The sequence below is a fragment of the Aquila chrysaetos genome, chromosome 22 (assembly GCF_900496995.4).
Source record: "Aquila chrysaetos chrysaetos chromosome 22, bAquChr1.4, whole genome shotgun sequence".
NCBI lineage: Eukaryota > Metazoa > Chordata > Aves > Accipitriformes > Accipitridae > Aquila > Aquila chrysaetos.
In genome coordinates this window covers 14,179,997-14,197,181 of record NC_044025.1, presented here as the reverse complement: position 1 = coordinate 14,197,181, position 17,185 = coordinate 14,179,997, and the positions used below count along the sequence as shown (strand labels likewise).

At 57.5% G+C, this 17,185-nt stretch overlaps 1 protein-coding gene and 1 long non-coding RNA gene across 5 annotated transcripts; one reads left to right on the top strand and one right to left on the bottom strand.

Annotated features, from left to right (window-relative positions):
* The first annotated feature begins 1,269 nt into the window (after positions 1-1,269).
* LOC115334445 lies at positions 1,270-7,648 on the top strand. Of its 2 annotated transcripts, XR_003921125.2 has the most exons (4): positions 1,270-1,505; positions 2,370-2,494; positions 4,868-5,125; positions 5,823-7,648. It is a non-coding gene; the product is annotated as an uncharacterized LOC115334445 (long non-coding RNA). The 2 variants fall into 2 exon arrangements; XR_005931164.1 differs by lacking the exons at positions 1,270-1,505; positions 2,370-2,494 and adding an exon at positions 2,854-3,481.
* HAND1 (heart and neural crest derivatives expressed 1) lies at positions 7,573-10,066 on the bottom strand. 3 transcript variants are annotated; one of them, XM_029998576.2, is made up of 2 exons: positions 9,504-10,066; positions 7,573-7,738 (listed from the first exon to the last, which is right to left on the bottom strand). In XM_029998576.2, the coding sequence occupies exons 1-2, from the start codon at positions 10,014-10,016 to the stop codon at positions 7,586-7,588; spliced, it is 666 nt and encodes a 221-aa protein (XP_029854436.1). In that variant the 5' UTR covers positions 10,017-10,066; the 3' UTR covers positions 7,573-7,585. The 3 variants fall into 3 exon arrangements, with proteins under 3 accessions (XP_029854436.1, XP_029854437.1, XP_029854438.1); XM_029998577.1 differs by lacking the exon at positions 7,573-7,738 and adding an exon at positions 8,767-8,951; XM_029998578.1 differs by lacking the exon at positions 7,573-7,738 and adding an exon at positions 8,767-8,948.
* Positions 10,067-17,185: the final 7,119 nt, after the last annotated feature.

Below are 17,185 nucleotides of genomic sequence, written 5' to 3'. Positions count from 1 at the left end.
CATCTGCCGTGCTATAAGAGTGTTGTCCCTGTCTCGGGAAACTCTCAGTTGAAGAAGGCAAGACCAAAGGTGACACAGGTGGGTGCCACGAAACAAGGAGCAAGGGTGGATCACTATACAGGGCATCACGTGCGTGTTGTCAAGCTTTTTTAGGAGGTATCAGGGAAAAGTCTTCAGGTGAGAACAAGGGCAACATACCCCAGTGGAAGGGGAAGAGATATGTCATGTGCATTCCCAAATTGGTGACTGTGGGCTCTTCTGCCAGCACAGTGAGAAAGTGTCCTGCCCAGGGAGGAAAGGCAGAAGGGCTGAAGGAGGACAGCTGTAAGCAGCAACCTGTTGTGCAGGTGCCGTCTTTAGCATGAGAGGGTATAATGGAAACTCCGGTGATACAAATAAACTCTTGTCAGTCAATCTGTTATTTGTATAGGCTGATGAGTAATGCTGCTTAATGTTATGTTTGCTCCCAGCCAAGAAACCCACAGAAGATTTCAAGCTCAAAACTAAGGAGGAACCCGCTCAGTCTTTTTAACATACACTGAGAAAGTAAGCAACCGCCAGATTGATCTGATGAGCCTAAAACTGCACGTCCCTCTGCCGTGCGAGGGCAGTGTTAGCTCAGTAACCCAGGTGGTGGGTGCTCTGCAGCTGCACCTCGGAGGCCAGGGCAGCTGGCGGAGGGACCAAAGCCATTTTCCCGTCCCGAAGATGCCTCCTCGGTAGAAGCTGGCCGTACTTGTCAGAAACTGGAAGCGGGATTATGCTGTAGTGGGACATGGAGATCATAAAAATGGTTTGTTTGGGTTTTTTTTTTTTTTTCGTGGTTGGACATTGAAATTGAACACGTCCGATTCTCTGCGTGAGCCGTCCTACAGCCTCCTTGCAATGTTGATGGAAACCAGGCTTCGGCTCTCTGCTCCCCAGCAGAAAGGGCAGTGCAGAGGACTGGGGAAAAATGCGAATGTGGATTTAATGGTTTTATGTTTTAGAGATGTGGTTGAGCAGGCTGAGTGTGCAGGGGAGAGCCTTAGGGCTTGCTTTTCTTTTTTCCTTTATTTTTTTATTTCCCCTGTATCCAATAACGGATGACTGCACGGCTCTGCCAGCACTCAATCTCACTTTGCCAGGAGCTGGAGCCGATTTCACATCTCTTATCCTAGCAGGCGGTGTTGGCTTCTTCCCTAAGTACCTCAAAGCCCCCTAATGTGCTTTTACTTAATTGTTTTTGGAACTTTCTCCAAGATCTGTTCCCTTTACATGTTGCAGGAAGTCCTCTGTGATCTCTGCGGCATCCTCAGCAGGGAGCACCATGGTGCCTGTGGAGAAGAGCAGCGACTGCGAGACAGGGGAAGAAGGAAGCATCAGGTAGCTGAGATGGCTCTGCTGCTTCTCCTACCGCATGTATGGACTGCCAGGGACCAGAGAGCACAATGATGGACTCCGCATTAGCAAGCTCACTAACCCAGGTTGTGGTCACAAGGCAGAGGAGGCTCTGAGTCCAAAAGGTGTGTGAGCATTGCCTATGTCTCTTCCCGGTCTCGATGCCTGTGTGGGCAAGTCCGTCTTTAGAAAAGGGAAGGTGGTGGGTTGTATCCAGTGGTCTTGGAGCCGGCTCGTTTGTAGCTCAGTTTGGTGTCTGGGTTTTCGCCAGCTCCTGCGCCTGTTGAGCAGACGGCAGGCCGGCAGCCATGGCCTGGCAGGCAGCCCTGAGCAATCTGATCTCCTGTTTGGTGGCTTGCCGTCCAAATTGCAGGCCCTTCATTGGGCTGGGGTGGGAAAGGCAGGCGCCACATCCAGCCCCTCTGCATGGAGATGTGGGGGAAATAGCCTGGCACCTTCTCATTGTTCCACACCCACCTTCCCAGCAGAATCAGGTTGTTTAAAATTTTTCCTGGAATTTCCAGTGGTTTACTGGCCATAAACCCTGACCCTCATGTCACAAGCATAGCCCTTGGTGCGCTACTGCTGGCCTCAGCTTACCTCAGCTCTCTGTGTCTCTATTTTCCTGAGTATAAAAAGCAGGTTGAAGGCTCTTCATTGGTGCAGTGATAGCACTGGGTACAGACAGGGCTTTTCTTATTAGACTAGCACAAACTACAGTGCGGGGGAGCTGCTGTCCCTCACCAGGCTATTTCTTGTCCTCCTCCCTTCTCTCCTTTTCCTGATCCTATTTTCCCCACTCCTCCCTGCTACTCATCTGCTCCAAGTCTTTATGCATTCCCCAAAGCAGACCAACAAAGGTGTCTCCACAAGGGCCTTCCCACCTCTTTATGCCACGTTCCTAGAAATAGGAGCCCAAAAGGGCGTTGGGTGTGGAATTACGTGGGTTTATCTCTAAGTAGCTGGCTTGGTTCCTGGCTGTTTTGTAGAGTGAGTTGTTGAACACAGCAGCCCAGGCTCGAGTTTGAGTCAAGCTGATGAGCTTCAGTGCAAAGCCTGCCCTTCTACTCTCCGTCAGACACAGTACCGAAGTAGTGGAAGCTGAACAGTGAAGGTCAGCAGAGGAGGGAGTTTTGGGGTTGACGCAAGCTTTGTGCACTAGCTCAGACTTGTAACTCCTTCCAGCTTCTCAGTTTGGGAAGGAGTTCCCAGCCGAGGCAATTAAACCAGCCTCCTCTGGTCCCCACGCCGCCCCCGGGCTGCTCCTGCGGGTCAGTTACAGGCCATGAGAATTTTGTCAAGGTAGCTGCAGTCTAAGGAAAAAAAAAAAAATCCCTTTTCCTCTCAATTCCTCAGCTTTCAGCCACTAGTGACGCCACAAATTCCCCTACTTCTCTGGTTACTGTAAAGTCTTTCAGGGTGGTCAGGACCTGAACTCCTCATGCAAAAGAACAAGCAGGGGAAAAAAGAAACTTTGCAAGCAAGGACCTTCCCCGCCTCGGGGATCCATCCCAAGGAATCAGTGAGGCTCCAAGTGCATGCTCTTGCCTTGCAGTCCCTCGGCTCAAGCCTCTAGGGTAACTGCTGGTCTCACACTCCTCTCGCCAGTAAATACTCTCCTACCAGCCTGCACTTCCCGCTTGTGCTCCAGCAGGTCCGTCTGGCTCCTTGGCCCTCCTGATCTGCAGGCTCCTGGAGCTGCAGGTTTGCTATTGCGCTTTAGCTTTGGAGTAGCCAGGGGAGACAGAGCTTGTCCAGCATCACACAGCTATGGAGAGGGCACAGAGTCCTGCTGAGCAAAGTGCCTGGCTGTTTTTACCCCTTGCCCTGAGCTGTACAGCACTGATCCTCCACCAGACAGACCCAGCTCCCAGCCGGCTTCCACCCTGGACCTTAAATCCAGCTGCTGTGTGGGACACAAGTGGGTTGCTGTGCCATCCCACGCCATCCAGCTTCACCTGAGGGCTGTGCCGAGATGTTGTGGGAGAAGATCAGCGGGAAATTGGCAGCAAAGTGTCATTGCTGCCAGAGAAGATGCTTGCTAATGGGATTGCTCCACCACTGAGCGGGACAAGGATGGGTCATTCTGCAGAAAGGCATGGTGAGCACTTTTGCTAACCCCACACCAAGCACGTGAGTCTTGGGAGAAGGGAGTATTTACTCCTCTCACAACACCCTGCACTGGGGAAAGGGCCTTCATGGAGGGGAGCAATGAAGGTTGGCTTTGGAGAGGTAGGGGCATGGGGTGGACGGTGAGTTTGTCTGTTATTTGAAGGATGGTCTTGGGACTGGGGTGCAGTGCTCTTGGTCTTCTCTCAGCACAGGCAGCTGCATGGAGAAATGCACCCTGGGCAGAGCTCAGTGCTAGCGGACCCAAGCAGGGACAGCCATAGGGGTGAAAAGCCAGAAAGCTTGGATTTCTTTAAAAAAATAAAATAGAAGAAAGAAAAAAAGTTGGAGCCTTCATCTGCCTTGTGGCTCCAGAGTCTTCCCATGCCTGGACATCCCTTCTACAGCTATGGATTGGAAATGCATCTTCTCTTTAGATGGGTCTCAGAATCACGTGACTCCAGAAGCATGGGGATTTGAGGAAGAACTCTTGCATGTCATGAACTTTGCAGCTGAGGGGGCCTCTGCTGGACAGAAAACCTTCCCACCTGAGCGGGTACTCCCAGGAGACAGCCTGACTTGGGAGCCAGCAACTGGGCTGAGAGGCTCCGAGTGTTGGGAGAGGATCAAAAAGCTCCCCTGGCAGTAAATCTTTCACCTGCCATGTTACTCACTGGGGCTTGTGGCCATTCCTCCGAGGTCGGCCCCGGGTCAGGATTTCTCCTGTCTCTTTAGCCCCCAAACCTGGAGATTTTTGTCTTATCTTTGACGCCATCTTGACACCGAAAACAAATTATGACCCAATTACCCTTACTGAGAGGGGCTGGGGCTACCTTAAATGGCCAGAACTACAGGCGCTTCCTTAAGAGTGGGTAATTAGAGTGGGGAATGGGGCAAGAACTGGGGGGGGGGGACCCCTGCCATGGGGGCTGCCCTTGCCCCCCTGCTTGGCATGGCAGGAGGGGACATCCCATCCAGCCCCATCCCATCCCGCCCTACTCACTCTGGCCCCGCCATGCTGCACCCTTGGGCTCTGGAGAAGCCGGAGCAGGGATGGGGCTCCCCGCTGCTCCCCACCAGCGAGGTGTCCGGGGGGGTTCCCCCCTGCCCCGAGCCTCCCCCAGCCCTGTGTCACCGGCTGGGGCCAGGCCAGAGAGGCCCCGGGAGGGGACGCAGCAGCCCCGGCCCTGGCCGTGACCTTCGGGGTGACCTTGAGCGAGTCCCTGCCGGGGCTGGGGACCGGCTGTGCCTCTCATCCCGAGCAGGGACATTTCCATGCTCACCCCGGGGAAACAGCGAACACCAGCATCGCGGCCCAACTGCCGGAACAACCCGCCTGGAACTTAAAAAAAAATTTCTTTTTCTTCCCCTCTTTCAGTGACGTGAAGACGCGCTCTCCTCTGCTGTGTGCCTGGGCATTTCTTGCCCGGGGTTGTGCTGGTCTGGGGGCCGACACGTGCTGAGCTGGGTCCCAGCCCTCAGCCTGGACCGTGCTCGTCTGGGGGCTGCTGCCCGAGTCTCTGCCCGGGGAAGGTGGTCTCGGGTGCGTGCGGAGCCGGGTCCCTTGCAGGATCCAGCCCGGGGAGCAGGGAAGTGGAGCTGTGCAGAAACATCGGACGCTCCTCTGGCCTTGCAGGTTTGCTCCAGGTACCCCCGCACTCCTGGGTGAGTGGGTGGCTGGGGCTGGGTGTTTCTTTCCCTTTTTTTTTCTTTTTTTTTTTTTTTTTTTTTTTTTTTGTCAGATTGGTATTTTATTTGGCTCCATACTGTCTACCGAGCTGTCCAGTGTAACCCTTCCCTTGCTGCTTCTGAGATAAGAATAGGCTCCCCCGAGATCAGATAAACAGGCCCATAAATACCTACAACAACAACAAGCAGGGTCTGGGCTTGGCAGGAAGGGAGAAAAAAAAAAAAAAAGGCAAAAAGGGAGCCATTTCTTTGCACACCAAACCCCAGACTGCGAGGTGGCAAGCACCCGACAGCCCGTTTGCCCCCTTGTCCAGGCAGGGGGGCGAGGGGCCAGGGAGGGCAGGCAGCAGGGCAGCCGGGTCCCCTCCACCGTCCCTCATGGCTGGATTCCAGCGGCAGGGGACACGGCACGGCACGTATGATGTTGCCCCAGGGCCAAGCGATCCCTGCATGCGTGTGCTTCTGTCCGGGCAACTGCAGACTCACGCCTGCGTGCCGGGAGCATGATGCTTCCCAACGGCATCAAGTTCACGGCAGGGTCGAGCCGGAGGTGTGTGCAGGGCCACCTCCCCTGGCCGATGTGCTAGGCTCTCAGATGGCCAAAAATTTAAAGCTGGTGGCCAGATGGTTCTTCTTCCACCCAGGTTTGGTGCAGCCAGCACCGGGACCCCTTCTGCTGCCTGCCGGAGGCTGCTGGGACGCCTCTCCCAGCCGCTCAGGTCTGCTGCCTGAGGAACAGAGACTGTCCCCGTGCAGGGCTCCCACCCCCCCTGCAGCTCCGCTCCCTTCGGGGGTGAAGGGGGTGACCCCATCCGAGGCTGAACCCAGTCCCGAGCTCAGCATCGACACCCCTTCCCAGCCCCGGAGCGGCAGAGCCGCCTGTGTGGTGCCGAGGTGGGGACGGAGCTCACTGCTTGCAAATACACTCCCCTCAAAGTGCGCATTTTGGGGAGCAGTGAAGCCCTGGGGTACAAGAAATGCTTAGTGGTTTTTTTCAGACGCGCACACAAAACGCTGAGCCAATCTCGCAGGAAAATCCCCTTGCTGGGCAGGGAAACCCTCTGCAGGCATGGAAATGGAGAGTGTTTTCAGTTGGAAAACCGTGAAGGAGTGAGGGAGGCTGGCACAGGGGAGTCCTTTCCCAAAAGTTTGCAGCCAGCAGGTACCACCACCAGAAACTCGGGGTAAGAAAAGCAACAATCCTGCGGGTGCAGGCAGAGCATCGCCCTGGCTGTGCAGGGTGACCCCTTCCCAGAAGCAAAGCTGGAAATCCACAAGAAAAAAATCCACCGGAGGTTTTTAGTGGGGTAAGGGAGGGTCCCCAGGCTGCAGATGATGTCTCAGGTAGAGCCTGGCGTGCCGGGACCGACCGAGGACACTGACTCCTGTGCAGTCCCCCCCTGCTTTACACAGCAGAGCAAGTCCCGGGTCCCCGTTTAACCCTTTCTCTCATCCGATGCCGAGGGGCAGCCCCGACTGGTGCCTTACAGATATGGGGATACGGGCTGGTAGATGTAAACGGGATTGGGGCTGGACACATTTATGGGGCGCTGGATTATAGTGTTAGGGATCGCTTGGGAACTTTCCCGTAAAAACCCAGCCCTTTAAGGAACTGTGAAACTTAGCCCCAAATATCCTATTTTTATGGCTGATTTTCTGTACATTTTCTTCTTTCCTTTTTTTTCCCTTGAATGTGTTTGGGTTTAGAAATGCTCTATTCTAACTTCACTCGGGGACTCAGTGCTGTGCTAAACTTTTTATAGCCCAAACAAACAAAAAAAATACCACTGCATGCATTGCTCCACTCGGGCAGTCAATTTTCATCTTGGCCTCATTCAAAGAGATCAGAAAACAGATCAGGGGCTGGGAAGGCAGCCGCGCAGCGGCTCCGAAGCGAGGGAAGGGTGATTCACGCAGCCTGATCGTTCTGTGAGCTTTAATCATGCCGGCCATACCCCCCAATATTTGTGTGTCCATCCGTCTGTATTTGTGCACAGCCACAAAGTGGTTATAAAACCCAAGCTCCTTCCCCACGGGTCAGCTGGTGTATTTTTGGTGTGTGCGGCTGCACATGCACAGATTGATCAACATGTCAGCGATTTATGGATGTTGCATCATTATTTCTATACCTTTAGTTGCAAGCAAAAGCTTGGTTTAAAATAGAAAATTTAATGCTCCCAGCTGAGCCCTCATATTAACCCTACAGTAACGTATGACTCTTCCCCGTCCTGGTTTTCTTTGCCCTGAGCAGCCGGCCGAGCGTCAGGGTTTATCCTGGTGTCTCTGGGAACGGCGGCGTGGCCAGGCTGGGAAGGCAGGATCAGGCCCTGAGCCCGTGCACACACGTCTTGGAAGCCTTTGGTAACAGAGCTGTGTGTGCACAGAATAAAGGAACGAGGATTTGGCTTTAATTGTTAAGGATTATTAAGGATTTATGCCTGAGAGGTGACAGAGACAACTTTGGGGTGCGTGAGCGTTGGTGTTTCTGAGGCTGGTGGTATCTGTTGTTCGGACAGTGAGGAGAGGACGTTGCTCCTTCAAAATGTGGCCAAGGCAGGACCTAAGAGGGGATCCCTGTGAGAAAGCGATGCCAGTGCCAGAGCCGTGCAGGGGAGCTGCCTGGGCAGGAAAGGGGAGCCGATCCCTGGTTCTCTGCGTGGCAGCAATAAAACTGGGGCTCCACAGCTCCACGGTGCTCGTGCCATCCAGACACTGTAAAGGCCTGATCCTGCCATCCTTCCCCAAGCGAAATACAAGTCCGGTCCCTCTAGCAGGTCCCCTGGGTCAGGAGGGAAGGGGTTGTAGGGCACGGGCAGAGTTTGTGCCCTGGGGCAGACATTCGCAGAGCCCTGCCAGCCTCCGGGGTGAGCAAGCACGGCATGAAGAAGTCCCAGAGGATCCCAGGGAGCTGCCCGAGCCCCACGGGAGGGAATTCCCTCGCATGGATCGGCCCCACAGCAGGGCACTGGCTTCAGGGGAGTCCTTAATCCCGCAGCACCCCTCGCTCCTGCGGGCAGGAGAGCAGGGAGCCCGGCCACAGCAGCGCGATCTCGGGAGCAGGGGAAGGCGGAGGGGCCGGAGCCGAGGCTGTTTGCGTAAAGTTTAAATTTTATTTTATTTAATTTTTTTTTTAATTATTCCATTTTAAATACGTGGTGTGGCGCGCCCGGTCCCTCGGGAAGTGGTCATGCAGATCTGAGGTAGAAAACCCGGCACAGGAGTGTTCCCAAATGCACCTCTAGGTAGTTTCACCGCAGCCACACGTCGGTCAGGCAGCGGACGGGGACGGGGACGGGGACGGGCTTGTATTTACAAACGAATTAAACCGTTTCAGCCCGGCCCGGGAGGGCAGGAGCCGCCGATCGCTGCTGACAGCGGCAAGGAACAACGATTACTGCAAACGGGGGAAGGGGCGAGGAGGAGGGGGGGTGGGAAATGGCCCGGCCGGTCCCCGCTGCCGACGGGGCGGGCAGGATCCGGCCCCGCAAGGCGCCCTTCGCTTGTCTCCCGCGGAGCATCCGTCTCGGCGGGGCGGTGGGGGGGTGTAAGCCGGGCCGGGTACCCGCATCCTGCGCCTGGATGGGCTCCGGGAGCCGGGCCGGGCTCTCTCCGACATTGCACATGGAGGGGCGAGCGGGGGGGGGGGGGGGGAAGCGCCGTCGGGGCAGCCCTCAGGGGTTCAGTTCCAGAGCCCAGACCTGCTGGGGCCAACCCGTCCGGCCCTTCAGCTTCTTCTCGCCGTGGCCCAAAGGCTGCGAGTAGACCTCGGGCTGCTGCGGGAGAGGAGATGGGGAGCGGGGGGGGGGGGGGAGAAAGGAGCGGTCAGGAGCGGAGCGAAGGTGCCGGGCCGCCCGCACCTTGCGCCCGCCTCGGGGCTCCGAGCGGCTTTTATCGCCCCGAAGATAAAAAGGTTTTTTTTGGGGGGGGTCCCCACCACCCCCATCCCGCCCGCTGCAGCAGGGAGAGAAGCGGCCGCCCTTGCTCCGAAACGCACCCGTTCCCGCTCGTCCCGGGAAAGCGGCCGGGAGAGGGGAAGGACGAACCGGCGGGTCCCGGGGGTTTATCCGTCGGGGAAAGCGCCCGGGAGCCCGCCCGGCTCCTCGGGAGCCCGCCGGGCAAGCCGGGGAGGGCTTTTCTCCGCCGAGGTGCCCCCCGCGGGTCGTTTTTTTGATTACTATTTTTAAGCTGGGGAAAAAAAAAAAAAGGTTCCAGCGGGGCCGCGAAGTATTTTAGGTTTCCTTCACCGCCCCCCCAGCCCTGGGGCTTTCCCCGCCCGCTCCCGGCCCGGGGAGAGCGGGACAGCGGGGTCCCGGCCCGCCTCTTACCGTCTCCCTTTTCCTCTTGTTCTCCCTGCCGTCGGCCTTCTTGAGCTCGGCTTTGAAGCCCTCGGCGTCCCCGGGCTGGCTGTCCTTGGCCAGCACCTCCATCAGGTAGGCGATGTAGCTGGTGGCCAGGCGCAGGGTCTTGATCTTGGAGAGCTTGGTGTCGGCGGGCACGTTGGGGATGCACTCGCGGAGCTCGGCGAAAGCGCTGTTGATGCTCTCCGTCCTCCGTCGCTCCTTCTTGGGTCCCCCGACCCCTTTCCGCCGGCCCAGGCGGCCGCTGAGAGCCTCCAGCCGTCCCTGGCCGGCCGGGCCGTACTCGGCGGGACCGTAGCTAGGACTTTGCCCGGCGAGCTCGGGGCTCACCTCGGCCGGGTTCAGCACCCAGCCGGGGAAGTAGGCGCGCTCCTGGTGGCACCGCGCCGCCGGCCCGAAGAGGAAGGGGTCGTGCAGCATGGGGTGGTGATGGTGATGATGATGGTGGTGGTGCTGCTGGTAGCCCCCCACCAGGTTCATGGTCCGCCCCGCTGGCCCCGGGGGCCGCGCTCAGCAACGCACCATGGCCGCGGCGGCCGGCCGGGCAGCGCTCCCCGCCGGGCGGGCGCGGCAGGCGGCGGCGGCGGCGGCGGCGGGGGGGGAGCGCGGCTCCGGCGTGGGGCTGCGATGGTGGTGGCTGGCTTTGGGGTTTGGGTTGGGGTTTGTTGTTGTTGTTGGGGGGGTTTTGTTGGGGTTGGGTTTTTTTTTTTTTTTTTTTTTTTTGTTCGTTGGTTTGGTTTTTTTTTTTTTAACCCCTTCTGGAGCCTCCCGAGCCTGCCTTTATATAGGGCCGGGGGCTCCCCCCCCGCCGCGGAGCCAATGGGCAGGGGAGGATGCTCGGGGGCCCCGGGGGGAGCGGGGCGGCGGAGGGGGCGTGAGCCGCGCTCTTGACTCGGTTTATTCGGGCTCACACCTCCGCCGTCTGCTCTCGCCTCCCGCTCGCTCCTTGCTTGCGGGGAGAAGGGGGTGAGGAGCGACCCGACGGGGAGGGGGGACGACGACGGACGAACGGACCCCAGCCCCCGCCCCGTCGCCCTTCGATCCCCTCCGCTTCCCCGCTCCCCGGGCCGGGGGGTGTCCGAGCCCCCACGGAGAACCGCCTCGCCCGGCGGGGGACGAGAGGCGGCAGCGGGTGCGGGGGGGGGAGCCGAGCCGCGGGTGGCCGGACCCCCGACGGCCGGGTGGGCGCTCCGGGGCCGCAGCGACCCGCGGAGGGGAGGCGGAGGGGTGTCTCTGCTTCCCAAGCTCCGGAGTCCCTGGCGGGGCCGGCCGGGCGGTGCGGGGTGCTCGGTACCGCACCCGGAGCCGGGGTCGTGGGCAGCCTCCGCCGAGGGAGGTGGGTGATGGGGGAGAGGAGGAGGAGAAGGCACCGGAGGGAGGCCGGGCTGGGCATGGCGGGGGCGGCAGTGATGGCGGAGCGGGGGGAGGTTGCTCCCTGGACAGGGGGTACGTTGCCCACGCGTGTTCTGTGCGTTGTACAAATGCACGGCGCAGTGGGCTGCACGCCTTCGGGCACGCTGCACGCGCGTACAGCGCACGCCCGCGTTGCACAGATGTAGGCTGCACACGCAGACGTGTGCTGCACGCGCACGTGGTTGCATCCCACGCGTATGCTGCTCACGCAAATACACTGGACGTGTTGCCTACACGTACCACAAAGGCAGAGGTGCTGCATACACCGCACACGTGTCTGTGCCGTGCACACACGCACCCCACAAACATGTTACACACGTGCACTTAACTGCACCCATATATATTACACACCGACAGCACACATATGCTACACACACACTGCCACCATCTATACGTTACATATACACACATGCTGCATACATATACTGTGTATACACACGTACACATTGCATGCGTGGCATATAAACACACATGCGTATGCTGCCCATTCATGCAGAGACACTGTACACACATACACAAATATATAAAAGTTATACTATCCACACACACAAACTTATTTACAATAGTGAAGTGGGGACCTGCCCTGCATTTCCCTGTCCTGGCCTGGCCACAAAAGGGCTGGGGGGATCCCGTTGAGGCTGGGATCTTGTACTTCACTGCAATCCCCAAACCTGAGCCCAGTGTGGGGCCCTGCAGCGGACAGCATGTCCCGCTCGCCTCTGCACCCATGGGAGACAGATCCCCAGGGCAATGGCTCCCAGACCCTGTGCTTTGCCCCCCGCCTGGCCGGGTGACATGGGGGCCGACCCCTGCTTTTGCTCCAGTTACTCCCAGTGAGGACAGCCTGGGCACGGCGGTGGCGATCACAGCACGGCGGGGCAGGAAGGGGCTTTGGGCCCAAGGTATGTTAGCGATTAACGGCGCTTTCCAGCGATTCATCTTGCAGCGGAGGGTGGAAACGTTGGAGGGTTGTTTGCAGGCGCTTGTATTAATCATCCGGGCTAACACACCATTAACGTCCTCCTGCATTTTAAAGATGACAAATTTTATTTGACTTCTCTCAATCACGGTTCCCGGGCGGATTCGGGAGCCACTTAAATGCCTCGGATTTTCCATCGTTAGTTGTTACAAGGCGAGTTGCAAAGGCAGGAGGCCGGGGGGGCCGGGGCAGGGTGCAAGCGGGTCTCCGGTTCTGCCGGGCCCCGGTGGGGAGGGGGGGCAACTGTACCGGATCTGCCCAGCTTCGCTCCCCCCCGCTTTGTTCTTAGCTGCTGCAAAGCCCCCCCTTCCCCACTCCCTTTAAACAAGCACCCTGCAAACATTTGCTAGTGATTACTCTCCCGTTAGAGTCAGGCCTTGGGTAGGGCGTCATGTCCCCGATTTCCTCCAAAACACCCGTGGCTGGGTGGGATTCCTGAGCCCGGCTCAGAGCCAGCGGGGGCCAAGTCCCTGCGTGGGAGAGGTTTAGGGGTCCCGCTTCATGCCTCGCCCCCCCTTCCATGCTGGCACGGTATCACCTGCAGTGCCCTGCTCCCTCTTTACAAACCAGCCAGGCTCCTCACTGAGCCTCTCCCCAACCCTGTAAAAGCCCCAATCCAGCAAACCACCAGGCTGGGGTCTGTGCCACCCAACCCCATCCCTGGAAAACCCCCCCCCCCCCAAAAAAAAAAACCAACCAACCTTCCATCCCCATAGCCCTGCATTGCACAGGCCACTCACAGCCACGTCCAACTCGGAGCCGTCGCCTCGAGCTGTGCACCAGAGCCACCTCCAGCCTCCGGCCACCAAGCCAGGTAAGCCCAGCCCAAGCCCGGGCGTTATCTTGCTTTATCCCCCCCGCCTCCCCGCCGGAGGTCCCCGGACCCCGTGCAGTTTGGAAGTGCTCAGCTGAGCAAATAGCGGGACCAGTGGGTTGATTTTCCTTTGGAAAATCGTTCTAATCTTTCGTGTTTTAATAAAATAATAAAACCGGAGCCCTTTTCACGCCGACACCTTCTAAATCAAACCAGACTGCCTTTGTCATGGCGTCCAAATTTAGCACTTCTCAAACTTTTGGTGAGTTTCTTTAATTTCACATTTCCCCGCTTGCATGGGCAGGGGGGGGAATGCCAAGCGGTTCAGATTAGGCGATTTATGGCTGGCATGGTGGGAGGAACCACGTTTCTCTCCACCTGTTTTCCTTCAAATCCTTCCCAGAGAAAGATTTCCTGCCCTCGCGGCTGGGCGATGGCGAGGGGGGGGGCCGGTCCCACATGTCGGGGGGGTGAGGTTATTCTGGGTGTCCGCAGCCCCCAGCACCCCAACCCCAGCAGGAGCCACCTATAGCTCCGCACCCATCCCCTGCCCTGGGACGGGGGCTGCGGCTTTGGCCCCCGGCCCCTCAGCCACCTCCTTATCAGCGCCCAGCGAGAGGCAGCCCGGGGTGTCCTGTGACTTTGACGCCAGCTCTGCTCCCCCCCCCTTCGGCTCCCTTATCTAAATAGGACCGTAAATCAGGGCCTTGGCAGATGCCCTGGCAGGACAGGGACTCCATAAAAAGGGGCTCTGCTCCAGCTCTGTTTACATTGCAGCCCCGTAAAATATTCCCCTTGTCTTTCCCTGCTAGCGTCTCCCTGCAGCATCCCGGCACCCTCCTGTGCCTGCATCCATCCCCCCCCCAGGCTCCGCCGCAGCCCCAGGGTGCAGCCGGGAAGCTCCCAGCCCTGACACCCCACGGCCTCCCCCCGTGTCCCCCCATCGGGTTATGCCCCGAGGTACCTCCGCACCCAGCCGCTGCCTTCAATTCCCCCCCTCCGACAGCCGCTGCAGGCGCAGAGCGGGGCTGAGCCAGCTCCCCCGGGCAGCTGGGTTGTGTCTAAAGGTGCCCCTGGGTATTTATAGCACTCGCCCGAAATCATGCAATAATAATCACTCAGCACCTTCCTAACAGTTCTGCTCCCGGAGGCCTGGGGGGAACAGTTGCAAAAAGCCTTGGGAAACTGAGGCACGAGCAGAGCCTGCTTCAAGGAGAGGTGCCTCGGGCTGGCTGCAGGCATGTCGCTGCTCTGGGGGGATTATTTTCCTCCCGGCGATGTGAGGAGGGAGAGAACCTGCAGAAGTGAATGAAATCAAGTCAGTTCGATTGGCAATGAACCCAGCCCCAGGGTCATGGCCAAGGCTGGGCTACCAGCGCCACGGCTGTGGAAGCCCACAGGGCATCCCTGCTTTCCAGGAGGGTTTGCCACGCGTGTCTTGCTGTGCCAGCACGGGTCTTGTACGGGGGGGGGGAACGTTGGGAGCAGGGGTGCTCACGCGTGCTGGTGCTCGCGCACTCCTGTGCCCGCACGCTGCCCGAGTCCCCCAAACTATATCACTGGAATGCTTGATCCTACAACGCAAGCATCACACGAGCAATTCCAGGTGGGGTTCGGGCTGTCAAAGCCCCACCGAAGGAGCAGGAGGAATTGGGGGTGAACTGGGTACCCACGGTGGCTGTGCTCAGCACGGATGCTCCTGTTCTCAGCAGCAATCCGCGGCATCTTCTCTGTACACACACCTCCCGCGCCGCCCCTCCGGCGACATAAAGGATGATTGCAACCATTGCCTCTCAAGAAATACAATCTATTTATGGCCAAGCAGCCACTGCCCTGTCTGGATAAATCAAAAGGAAAACAAAGCTTTATGGAAAAAAGATTATTAAATTTTCCATGTGCTCCTGAAGGGATGCGCCAGGCACTCGCTGTTTATTTTTTGTCCTCTCTCCTTGCTCGTACTGTAAATGACATTGTGTTTACAAAAGTTTTTATGTCATCAGAGCAAAGTCACAGCTCAGCTTCCTCTCCTGTGTATTTTATGTAGATGGATGTGTCTGCGAGGAACATTCAAACTAAACAGAGCGCTGGTTTATAGGAAAATGTATTTATTTGAAAAATCGTAACTCACAATTTCGGCAAAACCGGGCTCCACATTTATTGCCGCTAATGGGGTGTGGCGGCCATAAATTAACCTGGAAAATTGCTGCGGCCGTATCAACAACGGCTCATTGTGCTGACGGAGCAGAGCGGAGCAGCCGCTCCCCAAAGACGGCTCATGTCAATTTGCAATTAGGTTTGGATGCAAACAATAGGCAAAGGGAAGGTAACGGCAGCCTCGCAGCTCGCTGCTGGAACCGGCCCCAAAATCATTGCTCCAAGCTGGCGTGAGTGCCCTGAGTCTTGCTTAAAACAGTGCTGTTCCCCCATCTGATTGCCACGGAAATCAACGGAAGGAGGCTCTACCTGCCGCAAAGGGAATTTCTGTTTATATTACATTAGCCGTCATGGACACGCAATTGGAGATGATGGAAAAAACGAGTCCGTGCGCTCCGACTCGCAGCCCAGGTGAGCCACGTGCGTGGAGAGCTGGTCCAGTTGCTCCCCTGTTGAACTCTCTTAATCCAGAAGAAACTTTTGCACTGAAGCAGGAGTGATGCTTCTGCCCTAAAGCCTCTTCTCTCCCCACTCAAATTCCCTGCTGAGAACAACACTGACCTCCAAAGCCCCGGGGCCGGGTGCTGACCCCTGGGGCAGGAGGTGCCACCATCTTCCCCCCTGTCCCCAATCCCCTGGCTTGGGACAGGTTTGGGTGCTGACCCGTGGTGGCACCTCTCCGCTCACGGGGAGAAGTGGAGAAGAGCTCCCGGCTGATGCAGGTCCCTGACGAAAACCAGCGCCTTCCCCTCCTCCGTCCACTTTCCACTCCTGAAGCAAATTTACAAGGGCTCTAAAATGTCCTGCTCCAGGGCATCAGCCAACTGCTAATGGCTGGGGATTGGGAAAGACATTTCCTCCGCGCGAGAAGGATTGCATAAGCGCTTATTAAGGCAGCTCCTGGCGTCTTCGTCTAAAGCATCTGGTTTGGGGCATGGCTGGAGACAAACTGCTGGATCTGGATGGGGTAGAGCTGGGCTCGCTGCTTCCAACTTTCCCCTCAGCCGGACGTGGCTGCAGGTTCGGATCATCTCGTATGTGCCAGTGGGGAAAAGGGAGGTGGGTCATGACGTGAGATGTGACTTTTTCCCCCTCCTTCTGCTCTCCTGGTGGTGCCACCGCCGGGACTCACCTTCACACCTTTTGCTCTGTTGGCTCTTGCTTTGCAACGCTCGGCAGGAGGAGGCACGGTTGGAGCTCAGGGTCCTTCCCACCCCAGGTACCCTGATACCCCACGTGCACGAAGGATTTCCCCGGTCCCTGCTCACGCCGCCATCCCACCTTCCTCGAAAGAGGGGCTTCCCTCCTGTCCCATTGGCACTGTGCCTGGCGTAGGGACCGACCCGGCTCGTTGGTTGGGTTCCTCCTATCCCGCACCAAGTTTGCGTGACGTTGCAGGTAACGGGGTTTGCAGTGGGAGAAGGCTGGCGACAGTGGCCCAGGCCACCGAAATAGGTTGGGATGCTCTAACGGGGCTCTGCTGTGCCGCAGGCTCAGCACGGTGTGCTGGCACTGGGGAGCAGCCGGAGCCAGGGAGCAGCATCCTGCCCACGTTTCCCTGTGGTGGGACCACGTCCCAGTATCCATACTTCCCACCCTCGTCTCCGTGCAGATCCACCTGGGGTTTTTTAATTCATTTTGTCTGTAAGTTTTTCAGAGCAATTCCAGTTCTCATTGCACAGTGCCTCGTGCTGGGTCCGGCTATGACTTCCCAGTGCTGCCAGGGTAGGAAGATAACGGCAATTACTGGTGCCTTATCATCCTGGTTAGCCTCAGCTTTCCCCAATTCCCAGGGCTTCTCTCTCCCCAGGTGCAGGAGTTACTACTCCACTCCCAGGGGAGCAGAGGGACTGGTTTTCTCTTGGTTCCCTCCGCCACATCCCAAGAGGACCGTGCAGCCTCCGGGCAGGCCGTCAGGTTAGGCAAGATGGTTTTTCAAGGTTGGGTTCGTTTTCTGCAGATTGAGATGGTTTTAAAAATTAACAAGCGTCTGTTAAGACTTTTTTTGCAACTGAAAATTATTTGGGGGCTGGGGGTTTTAAATAATTTTAATGCTTTTTTCCACCCTTGTTTCCCCTGTTTTATAAATGGGAGGTGGCAGAAGCAGGAGTGCAGCCGGCATCAGACCGGGGCTGCAAATATTTTCCTTTTTAGGATGCAAGTTTTGGGGGGAGGAGGTGACGGGGAGCTGGGGATCAGTTATTTGTGTTGTTTCCTTGGGTTTTGCTTTATGCCCTCCCCAAAAAACAGGGAGAAGAAGAGGGAATCTGGAGATCTGTAAAAGGCAGC